This window comes from Panicum hallii, chromosome 3 (assembly GCF_002211085.1).
Source record: "Panicum hallii strain FIL2 chromosome 3, PHallii_v3.1, whole genome shotgun sequence".
NCBI classification, from domain to species: Eukaryota; Viridiplantae; Streptophyta; class Magnoliopsida; order Poales; family Poaceae; genus Panicum; species Panicum hallii.
Genome location: NC_038044.1, coordinates 21,077,214 through 21,095,133, shown reverse-complemented (window position 1 = coordinate 21,095,133; position 17,920 = coordinate 21,077,214). Strand labels below are relative to the sequence as shown.

Genomic DNA, 17,920 nt, shown 5'->3' with positions numbered 1-17,920 from the left:
AATGACAAGATTCTCTTTGATGTGATGGGTCTAAAATTTAGAGGGCAGGAAACAAACATGGAAAGCGTTCCTGTGAACGTGAGATGGACATGCAAGTTGCAACGTCTACGTAAGTGACAGTGCCGAACATTGTTATTGTGGACTTGCGGTGAATAGATCAAGTTCTTTTTTTGTTTCTTGCGAGACTTCTTGCCTTGAGTTGACTCGTTTTCCGGGATGATTTTTTTTTTTTGTTTTAGAAATTGGAGTACGCCCAAACGGGCTCGCACAACAAATTGGAGTATGTGAAAACAATGAAGAGAAGTGGATTGTATGTTGAGTCCCAACAAAATTGTTGTTTAGGAAGTCTAAGCAGACAGACTCTGAGGGTACCTTTTGGTTAGTAGTGCCCTGAATCATTTTGAGACAACGGTGAACTCCCCGTATCCTATTACACATCACTATCTTTCCCTTTTGTTAACGAATGCCAAAGCAACGGCACAATCATGTGGGATTGCTAGGTGCACCATGTGTATTATTTCCTTTTCTTTCCTTTTCTTTGGCACCATTTATTAATTTCAACGTAAGCCTCCCATTTCTTCATTGGCACTTCAGCTTTATTAATAGCATTTCTATCTTTATAAATTCCCTATTGATTATACCGCACCTTCTCATTATAAACAAATCATTCCCTCTAGCTAATCTTATAAAAGGTGGTGCTCAACATTACACCAGTATTCTTGCCAGCCTATCCAGAACATTTGATGTGTTAGCATTATTAATATGCATCTCTAGAACTAGAGAATCCAAACTTTTCTTGAGCTAGTTCACATTTGAATTAATAATAACAAAAAGGAGGGTACAGACATTGTTAGGTAGTGATCCACTGCTGTTTTCATATTATTTATGCATGGAAAATTACATTCCACGGTAGATTTCTAGAAAACACATCAACAAAATTTATCTTTTGCACATGTTCAAAAGTACCTATTTGTATACACTAGTACTATTAGACAGTAACTTATTTTTCACCATCAGACTCACATGTGCCATCATTTGGCTCCATAAGTTTGGTGTATCTAGCAATTTCTTGCTGAATAAGAGTCACGTCGTTTTTAGAGTGGCATGCCAGCTCGCGGACAGGAGGTTTGAGAGGGAAAGTGTGAAGCTTCAAATTGTCAAGTTTCAGCGCAGCTCATCTGTCCCTTTCCATAATACTAGCATGATTGGTAAAAAGAATTCATCATATGGTTAACAAAGCTACTGTTGCCGTTTTTGGACACTAGAAGAACAAACCGGACGCGAACTTTGACAAATTGCATCTTCATTTTGGAAAGAAAAAAAATTCTTATTTTACATGTCCTCCGTTAAATTTAAGACGATTTATAACTAAACTAGGGTCTTTTGTGAGGGTTTCAAAACCGGTGAAGTTAAAAAACGATGTTACCAGTTTCCAGCTCATTTGGTCTAAGCTTACAAAACAATTTTATGTTATAGTGTTTTGATTTCCGCACAACACATGAAGACGAAGCTGAAGTAAGCTCTGCTATACATGAGTATTTTTTTTTAAAAAAAACGGATGGAGTAGTTTTGAGCCAGCCGTCATCGTGCAAACGTTTGAGAACACGTTACCCGGAAGATTTTAAATGGCAAGGCTCCAGGAACCTAATTTAACCGGACATGGTTTTGGCTGCCCCCAGGATCGGGACAAGCCTTGACAGAGGAAGAAGACAAGGGAGAGCGCGCCAGAGCGGCAAGAAAACCGTTGGAGGGCTTAATTGGGCAGCCTGCAGAGACCGAGATCAATCAGAGTCACAGCCTCACAGGCAGCACACCACGGCACCAGCTCGTGTCCTCCCTGGCTTCCCTCCCCTGCCTTCTCCTCGCGCCCCCCCCCCCCCCCCCCCCCCCCCTCATCATCACCATCGCCAGTTCGCCACGCCACCCTAATTTAATCGCCATTTATTTACTAACTGTATTAATCCCGGCTCCGCCTCCTCCTCCGCCAAGAGGCGACCAACCAGCCCCCCATCGCAGCCCACGCGCGCAAACCCTAGCCCGGCCAGCCAGCCTGCCAGCGCCCGGCCAATGGCGGAGGACGGCAGCGACAGGGACCAGCAGCAGCAGCAGCCGGCAGGGGCGGCGGCGGCGGCGGCGGCGGAGGGGCGCGGCAGGGAGAGCGTGAAGCTGTTCGTGGGGCAGGTGCCCAAGCAGATGTCCGAGCCCGAGCTCGCCGCCATGTTCGCCCGCGTGGCGCTCGTCGACGAGGTCACCGTCATCCGCGACAGGGCCACCAGGGTCTCGCGAGGTAACGACGGATCCGTACGCCTCCTCCCCGACCCCGCCTCCCGGGCCCCGGCCTCCGCCCCCGGGATCCCTCCGCCCGCGCCGCCAATGCGGCTCCCGCGCCGGGCGGCTTCTCCCGGCCCGGGATCTGGGCCGCGGGGAAGCTCGGGGTGCTCCGCCGCCCGTACGCCGCCTTTCGTTTTCGGGAGGGGTTTCGTTGCTCTTGGGGGGCTCTCGGCTGGGTTCTGAGCTTGGTCCGGGGCAATGCCGCCGCCGAGCTCCAGCTGCCGCGCTCCTGCTCGCGGATGCTCCGGCGGGGCCGAAAGGTCTCGTGCTTTGCTGGGAATTGGTTGCTTGACTGCCCGCCCCTGTGCAATGCGGTGTGGAATTTCGCGCCTTTTGGGGATTTTGGTACCTTTTGCGCTGGAGTGGATTGGTGGTACTCTTGTAGTCTTGTTCTCTGTGGGCGCTGGAGAGATCCGACGACGTGATGCCAACTCCATGCGGTCGCTTACCGTCGTGGATATGTACAAGTTGCTGCTTTTTTTTTCCTTGAAACTCCCTGGTGTACTGGGATTTGAGCGCAGGGCCTTTCTCTCTTTGGTATTTGTTTTCTTGAATTAATGGGGCTTGACCCAAAGCTGGCGTGTTGAATTCTTGCGATTTACTCCCTCCATCCCAAATTACAATTCGTTTTGCCTTTTCTAGATACATGTATTTTGTTATGCATCGACATATATATTATGTCTAGGTGCATAGCTAAGCTTATGAATCTAGAAAAGCCAAAACGACTAATAATTTGGGACGGAGGGAGTAGATGCAGTTGAGCTTCAATTTGAACAGGTTGATTTCACTTGGCCTGCTGAATATAGTGGTCTTTGGTGGCACAGACTAACTGAGAACTTAGAAAAGCTGCATTTTCGTGTACATATGATTTGGCTAAAATTTAGTGACAACCGAATTGCACACATATTTGCTGCTTCTGAAGAATGAAGATTTAAGAACTTAATTGCTCTCATAAAAGAATTTATAGTAATCTGCTGTCCAAACTTCTTTGGCGTTACTTTAGTATTGTTCTGATTGTTTTCAATACAACAGGGGAGTGGAGTTTTCTTTACTTTGGTTGGTGTGAATTTGTGTGGAGGGACTGATTCAGTATGACCCTGCTTGTAGCTGTGTTTGTATTCTCCCTTGAAGGAGTCATATGTGAAATGATAGTGAATGTTGTTCCATGTGCAAATTTCAACTGGAATTCCATTTAGCACAAATTTAGAAAGTTTGATGTAATATAGTGTGAATATATAATCTACAGATGGCAAGCTGCTACCCTTTTGCTCCTTTATTTGATCTTTAATCTAATGTCTAAGTGTAATGGGACTGTGCAGGCTGCTGCTTCCTGATCTGCCCATCAAGAGAGGAGGCAGACAAGGCAGTGACCGCGTATCACAACAAGTGCACCCTACCTGGGGTATGTGAAGAGAACCATGCTTGATTCACCTACATTTGCCTTAGTGTGGTGACTGATCCATCTGTAGGTTGTCTTCTTTGGGGTCACAAGTTGCTGCAATATTGTAAATTTTTCTTAAAAATTGTGGGAGCTGATACTGCCTGCATTCAAATATGTTTCTATATAATCTACAGCTTACGTAATAAGCTTAGAGATCTGAACTCAACCCTAGCGTTCCCATATTGTTGTCTAGTTTTTGTTTTGTTTTTTTGAAAACTTATTGTTGTCTAGTTTGAAAGATGATTCCATACATGTATTAATCAATCGGTCCTAAACCCCGAAATATATGAGCAGGTCAATAGTAGAGTTGTAATTTTGGAACCTGGATAAAGCGAAACAAAACTTGCCATTGCTGAATTAATCTGACTTTGATATATTAGCATGCTTCTAATGATGGGCAAAATTTGAAATGCTTCTAAGAAAGTTTCAAAGAGTCTCCATATAAAATTGGAATCCATCATTTAGGAATTATTTAATATTCCTAACACGTATTATATCTTGTGATTCTTGTGAAACATATTTTACTTCTCTCCAATGCTTTAAATGTTTCTCTTTTTCATCTTTTCTCTATTTTAAATCAGGCCTCAAGTCCATTGCAAGTAAAATATGCTGACGGAGAGTTGGAAAGATTGGGTATGATGCTCTCATAATAAATTTGTATGTTGATCTTGGCTCAGTTATTTATCATTTTCACTGACATGTCTTGTGCTATTACTTTCAGAGCACAAGCTTTTTGTTGGAATGCTCCCGAAAAATGTAACAGATGATGAAATGACCGATTTATTTTCACAATACGGGAATATCAAGGATTTGCAGATTTTGAGAGGTTCGCAACAGGCAAGCAAAGGTATATTTATCTTGTGAGGACAGTTGATAGGGAAGGAAGATCGCTTATTCACTTTTGTTACACTTTCCTGCATATTTAACTTCATCGTCAACTGTGAATGTTGCAGCTGGCTGTGCCTTTCTGAAATATGAAACAAAAGAGCAAGCTGTGGCTGCGATAGAAGCTCTAAATGGAAAGCACAAGATAGAGGTTTGTTAGAATAAAAAGGATTTGATTTTTCCTTGTCTGTGCTGGTGATATTTTACTCCACTTCTCCTGAAAACATATCACAGAACCCCACCTACTTGTAACTGGGTTATGCCAGTTTTCTTCAGTCATTAGACTACTGCCGCAACTCCACAGGCATGATCCAAATTGTATTAACAGAGTTAGCCCAAATCTCGTGTTGGTGTTGGATGAATATTGCACTCACTGTCATTGAACTTCAAAAATACCAAAAGAAGATGCTCACACAAAGCAACATGCACCTGGCCAAATTGTTTAGCGCAATGCAAACATCACCTTAGTTCAAAATTTTCATATGTGTTACTGACATGTGACCTCAGGCCCCACTTATCAGCCACATATTGGATGCTATTTCTACATCGTTTGATGGTTGATTATTGTGCTAGTTTCCTATATTTAGAGCCAGAAATTCTGGATTCCACTTCTTTCATTACTTGAACATAATATCAAAGATTCAAGCAAAGTAAAATTATGCATACCGGACTCCAGTCTTCTAGAGAAGCTATTGTGTGCAATTATTTTAGATGTTTCCTTCATGACATTTTGCCTTACATTTGATGGAGATATTGATGCATACCGTGAATCATTAATACCTTGGCATTATGTGATGTTTGATAGTTTCTATTATTGCCTCTGAAATTTCATGACCAGTTGCATGAATCTAACACGACCTGTTCATTTTTGTTAGGGTTCAAGTGTTCCCTTGGTTGTCAAATGGGCTGACACTGAAAAGGAAAGACAGGCTCGAAAAGCACAAAAAGCTCAATTCCAGTCTTCTAACATGTTGAATGCAAATGCCATGCAGCAGACCTCATTGTTTGGAGCTTTACAGATGGGATATGTACCTCAGTACAACGGATATGGCTACCAGGTAAGTTATGCATAAATTGTCTTGGTTAGGTTAGTCCATGATACAGCAAGATAGCTCCATGGAATCTTTTGAACTGCTCAGTTTGCCATCATCCTTATGTTTGTGTCCTAGCAGTATACTCCGAATAACCAAAATAAGAAATGCTGCATGAAACTTTATTTGGATTTTATAAAATATGCAATGAAAAACTTAATTATGCAGTATGGCAATATGCATGTAAAGTGCCAGTGCCACAACAATACTTCCAGTATTTTACTTGTTTGGCATTGTGGATAATATTTTTCTTATATTGCTCTGTGCAGCCACAAGGAACCTATGGACTTATGCAGTACCCTCCTCTATCTCCTATGCAAAATCAAGCTGCCTTCCAGAATATGGTTCAGCCTGTTAATCAAGGAAGCTCAGTCCGTGGAGCTAATTCTGAACTTTCCCCTAATTCAGTTCCTAGATCATTTAATTCAACACAGTTAGGAAGCCCCTATTCACCTCTGCCTGGCATACAGTATCCTGGGACTTATCCTGGTGGTGCTATTAACAATCGTCCTTTTGCAAATTCTCACAATTCAGTCAAAGTTCAAAATCCAAATGCTAATTCACCCACGTCTTCGGGAGCCAGCAGCAATCCTGGTCCCCAGATAGAAGGTTTGCTGCTCATGAGATTTCACTTGTTTTATTTTTTATATGTTCTTAATTCTTTTTGTAACAGAATTTTTGTTTGTATTAGATGCATTATTATTTGAAGATTTCTGTCTTAGAAATGGTTGTCACATGTGCAGGTCCTCCTGGAGCCAACTTGTTCATATACCACATACCACAAGAATTCAGTGACCATGATCTTGCAAGTGCATTTCATAGTTTTGGTAGAGTTTTGAGTGCTAAAGTTTTTGTAGACAAGGCAACTGGTGTTAGTAAATGCTTTGGTAACTAGTTCTTCCTAGCTTGAATTTTGATGATAGATCGTCTAGCATACATGGTTTGCTAACTTATTCCTGGACCTATACAGGTTTTGTAAGCTATGATTCTCCAGCCTCTGCACAAACAGCCATTAGTATGATGAATGGATTCCAATTAGGTGGTAAAAAATTGAAAGTACAACTCAAGCGAGACAACAGCAAGCACAGTAAACCTTTCTGACAAAGCGATTCCAGTGTAAGCTCACACCATCAGGAAAATCAGTACATATGTGTTATAATTGATCGCTACATTGTTTCATCTGGCCTCCCACCACACTGTTGTCGGTGGCGGCTCTTGTATCTTTGTTCAATTCACATTCTTGTAAGCTGTCATGTTGTGTATTTTTGTCGCAGCATAGTTGTAGCACTTGTACCATCAGACCCCTTGTACATCAGACATTAATTCATTCAATTGTTATTTTATTTCTCCTCTCGTGAACCATTTCATGTCTGAATATCTTTTTTATTTGTGGGTATGACATGTTTTCAGTGTATGCTTTCATCCTTGACCTTGCAGCAAATCTTCTGGTAGCAGTTCACTTAAATGGGTAATTATAAGTTCTTTCACAGCTTGTTAAATTCTTTGGAGGCCTTTTTTTTTTATAACTGGATGTGTACTGGTCACTGACCATTATTATAGATCTTGCTAACAAGGCCTATTGACTGGATGGTACTGCATTGGCCAAAGCTTGAGAAATTTGTTTCCCAAGAATATTTAACAGACAAAAAAAATGTGAAGCTGGGCAAAACCCAGGCGGCAAATAATCCATTTGCTCTGAATATGTTAATTGGCACTGCCCTGGTTTAGGAACATCCAGATTTTTCACTCTCTACTTGCGGCAGCTTTCTTCCAGGAACACAAGAGCTCATTTCAAAGTTTCGCAAGCGTATATCGGCCAACGCAAAGTCCGAGTCTCAGATAACTGGAGGCAACTCTTTTTGTATAAGCGCCTATACTGGATTCCACCGTCTGTGTTTTGGGCAAACACACACAAGGCCTGCCGCATCTGGCTTTGCCCATTATACACATACGCACAGATGCCCAGCTGCTGCTTTATATCCCCGATCCATATACACACGCTCTCTAGGTATACAGCATCACCTCCAGCCTGGGTGCGTTATTCTGCGCCTACATCCATCTCGGAACAGCAGTTCTGCTTGTTCTGGACTATTTTTAGTCTCGAACAGCTGCCCTCATCATGGCAGACCCATCAGCATACACATGAGCAGTGCGAGGGCCCACTGCCAAAGGCAAGAATGCCTTTGTGTGGCATATGCTGCAATTGCACAAACAATGGATGGTCAGTAGCAAGTGAGGAAATGTTGATAGCATTTGAAAAAGGAGATACAAGGTAGCAATTGAGCAGTTTGTACTCCAGGCCTACAGCATGGTGGCAACTCGCAAGGACAATGCAGTGAATGAAATGAAATCAGAGAACTTATTTAGACCGCGTTGCACTATTGTAGTTCCATTCAATGTGTGACCTTGCATTGCTACTAGCAAAATTACTACAGTTGAAGTACAGAAGTTTCACCGGCAAAATTACTACAGTAGAAGTAGAAAAGTTTCGCTGATTGGATATTCTTCAAATTTGGGATTAGAGCTACAAGAAGAAAAAAAAAGAAAATAAACCACCAACACTGAAAAATCATATCGCCCATAATCTTTATAAACAAGTATTTCTTTAAAATAGTAACACCTGCTAGTTGTGAAAACATAAATAAGGACCAAGGGGGAAATGACTCACATGAATGAGGAGCAGGGGCCACAGCTGGCGTTGGAGTAGGATGATGTCTATGAACGCGAGGTGCTGTATGCAAATGGGGCTTCGCAAGTGCTGGAGAAGGACTGAGGGCACTGTTGTGTCTCCCTGGATTATTAGGAGAGTGATGAACGGAAGGCGATGGACTAATGGATGGTGGTGGCACTGCACAAGGTATGGTTGCAGGGGAAGCATAATATTGGTTACTAGCTACTGGTTCAGCAGTTGGGGCTACAGGAGCTTTATTCTTTGGCTTCTTGGTGTATCCGTATGGACAAGATGGGGATGGAGATCTATATTTGGGCTGTTGGACAGGAGAATATACAGGAGCAGGAGATGGAGCAAAATGCTTCTTGTCCTCATGACTATTGTGATGGTGGTGGTGGTGTTCATGGTGATGATGGCGGTGGCAGTGGTGGCGGCGGCGGTGGTGGTGGTGAGGATGATCTTGATAAGGCATAGGTGCTGGGCTAGGTGCATCAGTACCACCCTCACTGTGCAAAGAATGTCTAAGATAAGAAGAAAGGCTTATCTGCTTTACTCTGCCAAACACAGTGTGATTCAGTCCCAAGTTTCCTGAGGACGAATTAGCAATTGTTTGGGCCAACTGCTTCATCCTTGGAATGGATGGCTGATGATTCCCAACTTCAAGAACAATGGAGACCTCAACAATTGTTGGAGGAGCAACCGTTGAACCTTTTGAATTCGTCAATTTGATGTAGAGGTTCTGCAAAGTACAAGAAAGGAGACTCAGTTGAACAAACAGGAACAAGATCTAACAGTGAACATTGAACTGGTGTGGCCTTTGCAGCACGTCATTTCCCCATCCCAAATTTTTTAATGTCCAACAAATAAGAGTCATTACTCATTAGTCCTAAGGCAAGGAGCAACTGTGAATGACAAAAACAAAAATAGTAGTGATCTCTCCGCATTCTTCATGCACTACACGACCACCTCTTACTGACTTGCTAAAACATTTGTAATACATAGAGAAATATCTACTTTCATTGTTACTTTTTAATTTTTTGCCCAAGTTTACTTTTTAAAAAATGGTAACCAGTATCAGTTCAGACACCAGCATAGTAGTTACTATATGGAATAACCAGTGCGAAAGCATCCTAACCAGCCATTATATGATAATAAGTATTGGTGCCCATCCTTGTGTATGACACCTAGCAAACCCATTTTTACACCATCACATTTCCTTTTGTAAAAGTACAAAGTTCTAGAATAACATCCTGTAGTCCATATATAATGCTTGCAAGTTCTTCTGTTCTCTTATACATGCACAAGTGCTGCCACATAGACCATATACACCCGATTCACGAAGGACAAAATGAGGCAAGCTATATTCCATCAAGTGCCCAGTTACTCACACACAAGTACAAGGAACATGCATATGCATGCTTATTAATTGCATGCCCATCAGGTCATAGAAATTAAATGTATGGTGCATGTTTACATGCAAGATCAGGAACCCAATGAAAACAAACAAGCAAGCAGTCAAACCATTCAGGTATAGTCCAGAACAATTTGGGGGCAAAAAGATGAATACACTACCAATAGTATAATACTGCAGATAATAATGATAATAGTAAAAATGGGTAAAACAGAAATTTAACCTAACTGATACTAACCTCGTAGGGATTGAGACGTAGTCCGGATTTCATTTGGTGTTTCAACTCATTTGTTTTCTCTTGTACTTTGTAGATCGGGAAATTCAGAGTGAAGTTGAAAGATGCATAGGGTTTCTGAAGAAGAAACGCAGCCTGTGGAGGGATAATGGTAATTCCACCAGGGAACTTAAACACCTCGAAGTTTGTTGAATTCCCAAATAGAGACTCTGTCAAGTGGAGTTTTGACTGCTCTACAACCAAGGACATAAAAGAAGCCCTAAGGATGCTCAACCAAGTTGGTGACATAGTTGAGAATATTGGATAAGGAATAATACTGAAGATCACATATGTCCAGTTTGATGCACCTAATGGTTGTAGAAAATTTATAGCCACCTATACAATCATATGGAAATCAGCATGATAGAACATTGGATCCACTGTGCATGACAAGAAGAACATAAATAATGCACAACGTTGTGACTTACAGTTGAGTTAGGAATGCCAACTTCCTCATAGATGTCAAATTCAAGCTTAGATGTACTTCCACTCAGCTCAGAAGCTGTCTTCTGTAGCATAAAGCTTGCCACAATATCAGCTGCCAAAATAGCATGACTTGAACAGTAAAAACACTGGCATTTATCAACAGATGAAACTAAAAGCTACATCTAGTATTAATGTCAATCTAATTTTAGTAGTTATATTCAAGAACATATCTAGTGCTCCCAATGGGTTAGACGCTCCCATGGTTACGATGCACGGTTGAATATCTAAAAGTGCAGGAAAAACTCCAACCAAACTTTTATGATGTTGGCATGATGCTCCCATGGTTGGAATTTTGATGCTTCTAGAGTTCCTAATCCCTGGGAGCACTAGATATGTTCTTGCCAGTTCTGCGACACAGATGCTGCACAAGCCAAAAGCGAAACCAGAATAGTATCTTGCACCATGGAACTACCTGAATTAATGTTTGAACACAATTCATAGCTTTGTATACATGCGGAAGATAGAAGTGTTGATATTCATGATCGTTACTGGTCATCAAGTGAATCATCAAAACCACCACCCTACATCTAATCAAGAAAATAAAAGTATCAACTTTCCTATTCTTTATGATCAAAGCAATTTTGACAGATCTCATTCATAGGGATGCAAGTTTGGATCATCGGGTAGACCTAAACTCATCCAAATGAATTACTCAGGATTTCAAAGCAAGAAAAATGGAACAAAAATGATCTATTGTAGTGATCCACTACTCACTAGACATCCACTTGCATTCCTACCCATACAGCATCCAATATCATAACTAACAGTAAGGACCCTGTTGTGCGTTGAATACCCCGGTTGACTATATAGCTGGGACTATACAATTTGGTGGTCTTGACAATGGTAATTTACTTTATTGAATGTACTGTTGCTATCCGACATAAGCCAATAGCTCTATTTAGAATGAATTAGCAAAATGTAGATGCAACCTAAACTCATATTCTTCTAAGCATTAGTAACATTTTAATTTATGTAAAAAAAAAGAATGAAAAATCTATACCTCCTAGAGTCCTAGTAGTCAAATAGTCACTTCCAATAGTAAATGCTGCTTATCATCATTGGATTGAAAGATGGAATACAATTTTTCTCTTCCAAAACAATGCTGCCAATTTGTAATGTCGCTTATTCGCTATTTGAAGGTTGGGCTACTCCATCATAGAATATTTGTCAGCTTAACATCACCACTCCATATGCAATGGCTTCTGTATCACGGCAAATTTTGTCGAGATCTTCTGACATTGCCATTCAACAAACTATGGTGTCCTCAACCGCGGCAGTTTTTGTCGGACCTTCTAACATCAGCATTCAATAGAAGTGCTATCCATTCTATTTTGGAAGTTTGCCAAAGCTTTGTAATATAACTATTTCATATAAATCATTGCCTTTGCGCGGCAATTTTTGTCGGTATCTTTAAAGTCCAACATATCCAAAAGATAAGTTAAGGAAATTAAAATATTTCCATCAGCGGCACCAACTAAGAAACTTATTTCTTTTTTTTCCGAGCACAGAAGAAAATATTTTCTCCACTTGGCTTCTAGAGAAAATCCAGGGAGAGAACAAGCCACCACTCAACGCATAAAATTGATCATTCGGTTTGATAAGAGTTAAACCCTTGAAATTCTTTTTAGTAAGTGTTCACAACAGCCGGCCGAAAGGCACATACCAGAAGCACCACAGAGACTACCTGAAAACAGAATACAATGGCCCAACCCAAATTGGCAATCCACGCAAAAATCTCCGACCAGCACCATATGGGGAAATGCTGATATGGTAAAACGAATATGGCATCACCCAACCATCCAGGGAACAGAACCATCTTTTTCCACTAGGCACATATATTGGTTGGCCTCTTATTTCCTATCCTGTCCACTATCAAGAACGGCACTTGAAAACAGGTGCACTGCACATACATTAAGAGCAGCACAGCACGGATCACATCAATACAAGCGAGTCCTTTGGCTATGCCACCTAAATGTTGCGCTAGAATCTAGCATTCACAAACTAATAACAGCGTATCTAAGAAAGTGACATAAGCGCACGGAAAGCGGCCAAGTTGCTCCGGCAAAGAAACAGGAGACGCAAATGAAAAATTCGTCGAATTTGATCAAGTTGCCCTGTAAGGAGACGAACTTTGCAGCTTCGCTGCAGATGAAGAATCCAAGAGCAATCGGGCACGGCGCTCCAATCAGCACGAACTACTGAGCTGAAAGCTAACAAGGAAATCGCTAATTCACTGCCCGTGGAGTCCGTACGACGAAAGAGATTTTTAAAAAAAAACAAAGGAGGAAGACGGAAGCAAGGCGAGCGAGATCCCGCAATGCGGGTCTGACCTGCGAACGCGCCGCCCGGATCCGGCGCAGCGGCGCCGCCGCGGCGCCCCGCGAAGGGCGGCAGCAGGAAGAGCGCGGAGAGCGCCACGGCGGCGCCGAGCAGCAGCGCGGCCACGCATTGCGGTCGCGCGGCCCCGCGGCACCAGCTGCTACACCGCCCCCCTATTCCCCTTCCTCTTCCTCCGCCTCCTCCGCCGCCGCTTCCTCCTTGCCCTCCCTCCGCTGGCGTCGGCTGCTGCCGCCCCCCGCCCTCCTCCTTCCCCATGCCGCGCTCCCTCACGCATCGCCGCCCGCAGCCATTGCCGCCGCTCCGGCGAGGCTGAGATGGCGAGGGCCCGGTTCTCCTCGGCGCACGCGGTGCTGCCGGCCTGCCGCCGGCGCCGCGCACGGGTGGGGTGGTTGTGACTGGTGAGATGGTCGAGCGGGGGAAGAAGAGGAGGTAGAGGAGGGAGTAGTGCGTCGCGCAGTGATGGCCGCTTCGGCCTTTTGTCCGAGCCCGTGAGCAGACGTGCGTGACTTGTGGGTGCGTTGGCTGTCCAGCCTAACGTTTGCGTTGGGCGTTTGAAATTTACGGCGATTTGTGTTTGCGGTTCATTTGTCTAGTGTAGCTCAGAATTTGCTCGGGGTTTCATGTTTGTGTCTTCTCTCATATGATGGGTTTTGTCTCGTGTTAAGTGTGAGGTAGGGTTTTTTTTGTTTGAAGAGTGAAACCTCTCGAGATAGATCATCCGCGGTCAGTGGACAAAGAATGTACGGGTTTGTTATGATTGAGATATAAATGGGTTTGGGTTTAGTTTTATAGCAAGTGAACGTGTTAAGCTTTTAAAATACATATAATTTAGAATATATATTTTAAGACCTCTTCTATAAATATAATTCAGAATATGTATTCTAAGGCATCTTTATAGATGAAAATATCTCGTATACAACATAAGGTAAAACTAAAATGTGCATTTATTGGCGATAGTCATCTTATCTATTTTTCCACGACCGTTTAGCATAGCTCTATGGCTCCGTATGCTCTTCTAAAGAAGCTGGCTTTAGAGGGGGGAAAAGATAGCTAGGTTGAAACAATTTGCTTGCCACCAGGTTCACTACATCACATGCCAAATTATGGAATGTACAATATCCAAGCTTTGGAGTTTGGATTGTTTAGTTGCTAGTTTTCTCTAGCTCTGATGAAGAAGCTCAACTTTAGACCTTGACACAGATCTTTCAAGAAAAAACTACACCTTAACATAAATTGATGATTCACCTTTTTTGCGAGAAAATTGATGATTCACGTGTACCGAGAAAACCCACAATATAGCATTATCTCTCTTCATTTTACTGTGGTGCCACACCTAATATTTTGTTAGTTTGTTTCTTCACCCCGGTACAAGCCTATGTTGAAAGCTAGGCTAATGACATATTTGAATTCAATCTTTACTTTAGCAGTAGCGGAGCCAGAATTAAAATTTACCTATGGCGAATCTACTGCTACTAATTTATTTAAAGAAACACGTACATGTGATAAGAGGTTACAATGCAATAAAATATAGATATTGTCATCAAATATGCGTAAATATATTACTGATAAGCTTGTGAGTCACAATTGTATGAAAATATTAAGCATTGTGGTAAATGATGATTGGATAAATATATTCTACAAGCACTAAGTGTGATATATGTGATATATGGCTGCCGCCACGGCTCGCCATACTGATAGCTTCGCCACTGGTTTTAGTATTATTATGCTTATCTCGGGGTACACCATTACGTTGAAAAAAAGTTGGGCTCTGATTTTTCTTCAAGTATCCGATCGCCAGGCAAGTCAGGGTGCACCGCCGTGCAGCCGCGGGCCCGCAGAGGATCCACGGCGGGTGCATGACCGACCGTGGAGCGCGTGAGGACGTCACGGTCCTCACGCGCACGCGCCAGCCGCAGGCCGCCAGGCCTCGAGCTGGTCCTGGACCGTCTCCGTAAACCCGGTCCACGCACCAGAGCATGGCCCACGTGCTCCTCCTGGCCCCACGGGAACCCTTCCTGTCAGGGAAACGCCTGAAACCGCTTTGCCGTCGGGTTGGGATGATGACAAGTCAACTGTCAACTACTCCATTTGACTTGGGCCAGGCTCGGGTCAGGAGGAGGATCGGTGCCACAGCTGTTCCAGGCCCACTCCGCCTCGTTCTCTGCAGTCTTCAAGTGGGCCTGAAACGAGCCTTCCGACACGGCCCAAAGCCACCCCTGCTCCCCGCACAAATAAAGCCCCCGAGTCAACACGCCGCAACGCCGCTTCCTCACGCTCTCACCAACACGCCTCCATTCCCTTTCCTCTCCTGCCTAGGGTTCTAGCCCCCTCGCAGCCGCCCTCCGACACCGACCATGACGGCCGAGACCGCGACGCCGGAGGAGCAGCTCCGCGCCCAGCTCGAGGAGCAGAAGATCCACGAGGTGAGTCGCGATGCGATCCCCATCTCTACCCCTTCCGCTTCCACTCCCACCCCCGTCCCAGGCGCGGCCGGATCACGGGCGCCGGCGAGGGGACGATGCGAGTTTGGGGGGTTTTAGGGTGCTAGGCGGCGGTTTTCTGGCTGGATCTCGCGGGTTTCATGCTGTGTCGGCCGTGGAGTGATGTAGCGAGGGGATGGTGACGCTGGGGGTTGCTGTTTGGTGCTTTTGTGGGCCTTGTCAACCACTTCTGTTGAGCTTCTACTGTAACGCAAGAAGTTTAAGCATCATACTGTTTTACCCTGCGTTGCCTGCCTCGTTTGAGCTTGTTGTGCTCAAGTCCGTTTTACTGATTGTGGTTTGCCTGTTGTCTGTCGTCTGATTGGCATGTTGTAGACTTTAATAGTTCATGCCCACTTCATAGATACTAGATCACATGTTTTGAATGTGCTGGTTCTGGTAGTTCCTGCTTCCCTTCATACAGAGCACCACAAGAATTAGTAGCGAAAGGGGAGAGATGATGCATTAAAGGTTCCTACAGAACTTGTTTGCTTGATGAAATCTGTATTCCTGTCCAGGCTGCCTTTTGCTTGTATTATAACTTACATAATTTGCATTAGTTATTTGATTCCTCAAGTAAACTTGGTGCTATTTATAGAGGCATGTTAACTGAACAATGGTTTGTTGTTGCTTAATTGTTTTCATCTATTTAATTTCTTTTCTTAACTGAGCTGTTGTACATATATTGAAATAAATCATACTTTTATTTCTAATGATCTGAATGGTGGAATCCCTCTGTACTTCCAGGGAGATGACCCGATTATTGAGGATGACGATGATGAGGAAGATGACGATGATGAGGATGACAAGGATGATGATGATGCCGAGGGTATGTGAAAGTTGTAGCCACTCTGTTAGCTATGGGTATCCACATGTGCTGTGTATATGTTGTCAGTGTTGTTTATTTCTCCGACAAATTTGCATGCCAGATTCATTTTAGTTACATCCATTTTTGCACTGTCTTCCTTTTGCTTGATATAGATCCTCCATGTATTCAACTTTTTTGGTTGAATAGCTAAGTTTTTGTGCAAACTTTTCTTTGTACACCTGGCGAGACAACATATTTACTGAAGTGAATCTCTACTACACTCACTTCATGATGTAAGTTTCAAGAAGCTTGAGGATACCAGATCATACCCCATACTCCTTTCCCATTTTTAATACTTGGTTTCCATTACGTACATGAGTGCACTGTCTATAGTTACTGCAGTTGTCAATACAAACATGGTATCTGAAAACATTGTCAAATTATGGTCCAGCAGTTGTCATTGTGCAGTGTCAGCCCAATCCCATAATATATTTGTTCTAGGAGTTCTTTATATGCCCTTCTAGTTCTAAGCATATGTGGATTTCTTTTTGTTAGCAACTCAAAATTCCAATGTTTTTAATGAGCAGGAGTTGATGCTAGTGGGAGATCTAAGCAGAGCCGCAGTGAGAAAAAGAGCAGGAAGGCCATGCTGAAGCTTGGCATGAAGGCCATCACTGGTGTAAGCCGTGTAACTGTCAAGAAGAGCAAGAATGTAAGCTTCTGACTTCGGTTTTTTACTGAATATTGTTGGTTAGGTTTCTGTTGATATATCCAACTTTTGTTCCATTTCCAGATGCTCTTTGTCATCTCTAAACCGGATGTCTTCAAGAGCCCTGCATCAGACACCTATGTGATCTTCGGGGAGGCCAAGATCGAGGACCTGAGCTCGCAGCTGCAGACACAGGCTGCAGAGCAGTTCAAGGCACCGGACATGAGCAGCGTCCTGTCAAAGCCAGAGGCCTCCACAGCAGCCCAGGATGATGATGAAGCTGTCGATGAGACTGGTGTTGAGGAGAAGGACATTGAGCTGGTGATGACCCAGGCTACCGTGTCGAGGGCTAGGGCGGTGAAGGCGCTGAAGTCGGCTGATGGGGACATAGTTACTGCAATCATGGAGCTGACAAATTAGCCAGTTGTGCGCCTACTTGTGATATTATGACAGTTTTATCTTGTTTAATGGATCTATGATCTGAACCGCATGTCGTCGCGTTGAGCTGTTCTGCATGTTGTATGATTGGAAACAAATGGAAATGTCTTCAAGGCTCTTTTTCGTGCATTGATTTTGTCTCTACATTTGCACGCATTCCATGTCCGGTTAGGATTTGTGCTTCATAAATTTGACGAATGATGTTGGTTTGTCGGAATGCTCTGATCGAGATTTGTGATAGGCGCCAGAATAAAATATCATTTTAGTCCACAATAGCAAAGCCATTTTGAGGTCTAAATTGACCTTTGTATTAATTTTTAAGTTTAGGGGATACAGATGTTTTTTTTAAGTTCAAAGATCCAAGTGGTTAGGCAGTCTTAGAAGTTTAGAAAATTGACCTGTGCTCATGAGTCGTGACAGCTTAACCGATGAACCCTGAAAGAACTTGAGGTTCATGGGACGAATTCGAGTGCTGGACTGGAACTATCACGCATTCACCATTGATGTGCGTGAAATAAAATCGGTTTCCATGGGGTCCTCTGCGTTCTAGGATGA

At 43.3% G+C, this 17,920-nt stretch overlaps 3 protein-coding genes across 4 annotated transcripts; 2 read left to right on the top strand and 1 right to left on the bottom strand.

Annotated features, from left to right (window-relative positions):
- The first annotated feature begins 1,912 nt into the window (after positions 1 to 1,912).
- On the top strand, positions 1,913 to 7,101 carry LOC112885874 (RNA-binding protein BRN1-like). Its single transcript, XM_025951558.1, has 9 exons — positions 1,913 to 2,287; positions 3,651 to 3,733; positions 4,354 to 4,405; positions 4,494 to 4,619; positions 4,726 to 4,808; positions 5,533 to 5,715; positions 6,018 to 6,357; positions 6,492 to 6,635; positions 6,719 to 7,101. The coding sequence occupies exons 1-9, from the start codon at positions 2,068 to 2,070 to the stop codon at positions 6,847 to 6,849; spliced, it is 1,362 nt and encodes a 453-aa protein (XP_025807343.1). The 5' UTR covers positions 1,913 to 2,067; the 3' UTR covers positions 6,850 to 7,101.
- A 301-nt stretch (positions 7,102 to 7,402) lies between these two features.
- On the bottom strand, positions 7,403 to 13,392 carry LOC112886702. 2 transcript variants are annotated; one of them, XM_025952672.1, is made up of 5 exons: positions 12,921 to 13,392; positions 10,533 to 10,642; positions 10,069 to 10,440; positions 8,417 to 9,158; positions 7,403 to 7,945 (listed from the first exon to the last, which is right to left on the bottom strand). In XM_025952672.1, exons 1-5 carry the CDS (start codon positions 13,183 to 13,185, stop codon positions 7,866 to 7,868), a joined length of 1,569 nt encoding a protein of 522 aa, XP_025808457.1. In that variant the 5' UTR covers positions 13,186 to 13,392; the 3' UTR covers positions 7,403 to 7,865. The 2 variants fall into 2 exon arrangements, with proteins under 2 accessions (XP_025808457.1, XP_025808458.1); XM_025952673.1 differs by lacking the exon at positions 12,921 to 13,392 and adding an exon at positions 11,591 to 11,854.
- A 1,800-nt stretch (positions 13,393 to 15,192) lies between these two features.
- LOC112888024 (nascent polypeptide-associated complex subunit alpha-like protein 1) lies at positions 15,193 to 17,494 on the top strand. Its single transcript, XM_025954361.1, has 4 exons — positions 15,193 to 15,353; positions 16,158 to 16,239; positions 16,806 to 16,930; positions 17,012 to 17,494. The coding sequence occupies exons 1-4, from the start codon at positions 15,285 to 15,287 to the stop codon at positions 17,345 to 17,347; spliced, it is 612 nt and encodes a 203-aa protein (XP_025810146.1). The 5' UTR covers positions 15,193 to 15,284; the 3' UTR covers positions 17,348 to 17,494.
- Positions 17,495 to 17,920: the final 426 nt, after the last annotated feature.

Bases quoted from the DNA above. Each gene is read 5' to 3' on its own strand.
- LOC112885874 (XM_025951558.1), top strand. From the start codon at position 2,068: ATGGCGGAGGACGGCAGCGACAGGGACCAGCAGCAGCAGCAGCCGGCA. The intron at 4,406-4,493 runs GTATGATGCTCT...TATTACTTTCAG, and splicing joins CGGAGAGTTGGAAAGATTGG to AGCACAAGCTTTTTGTTGGA. The intron at 5,716-6,017 runs GTAAGTTATGCA...TGCTCTGTGCAG, and splicing joins ACAACGGATATGGCTACCAG to CCACAAGGAACCTATGGACT.
- LOC112888024 (XM_025954361.1), top strand. From the start codon at position 15,285: ATGACGGCCGAGACCGCGACGCCGGAGGAGCAGCTCCGCGCCCAGCTC. The intron at 15,354-16,157 runs GTGAGTCGCGAT...CTGTACTTCCAG, and splicing joins AGGAGCAGAAGATCCACGAG to GGAGATGACCCGATTATTGA. The intron at 16,931-17,011 runs GTAAGCTTCTGA...TTCCATTTCCAG, and splicing joins CTGTCAAGAAGAGCAAGAAT to ATGCTCTTTGTCATCTCTAA.
- LOC112886702 (XM_025952672.1), bottom strand. From the start codon at position 13,185: ATGGGGAAGGAGGAGGGCGGGGGGCGGCAGCAGCCGACGCCAGCGGAG. The intron at 10,643-12,920 runs GTCAGACCCGCA...CTATTTTGGCAG, and splicing joins TCCGGGCGGCGCGTTCGCAG to CTGATATTGTGGCAAGCTTT. The intron at 9,159-10,068 runs GTTAGTATCAGT...TGTACTTTGCAG, and splicing joins TACGTCTCAATCCCTACGAG to AACCTCTACATCAAATTGAC.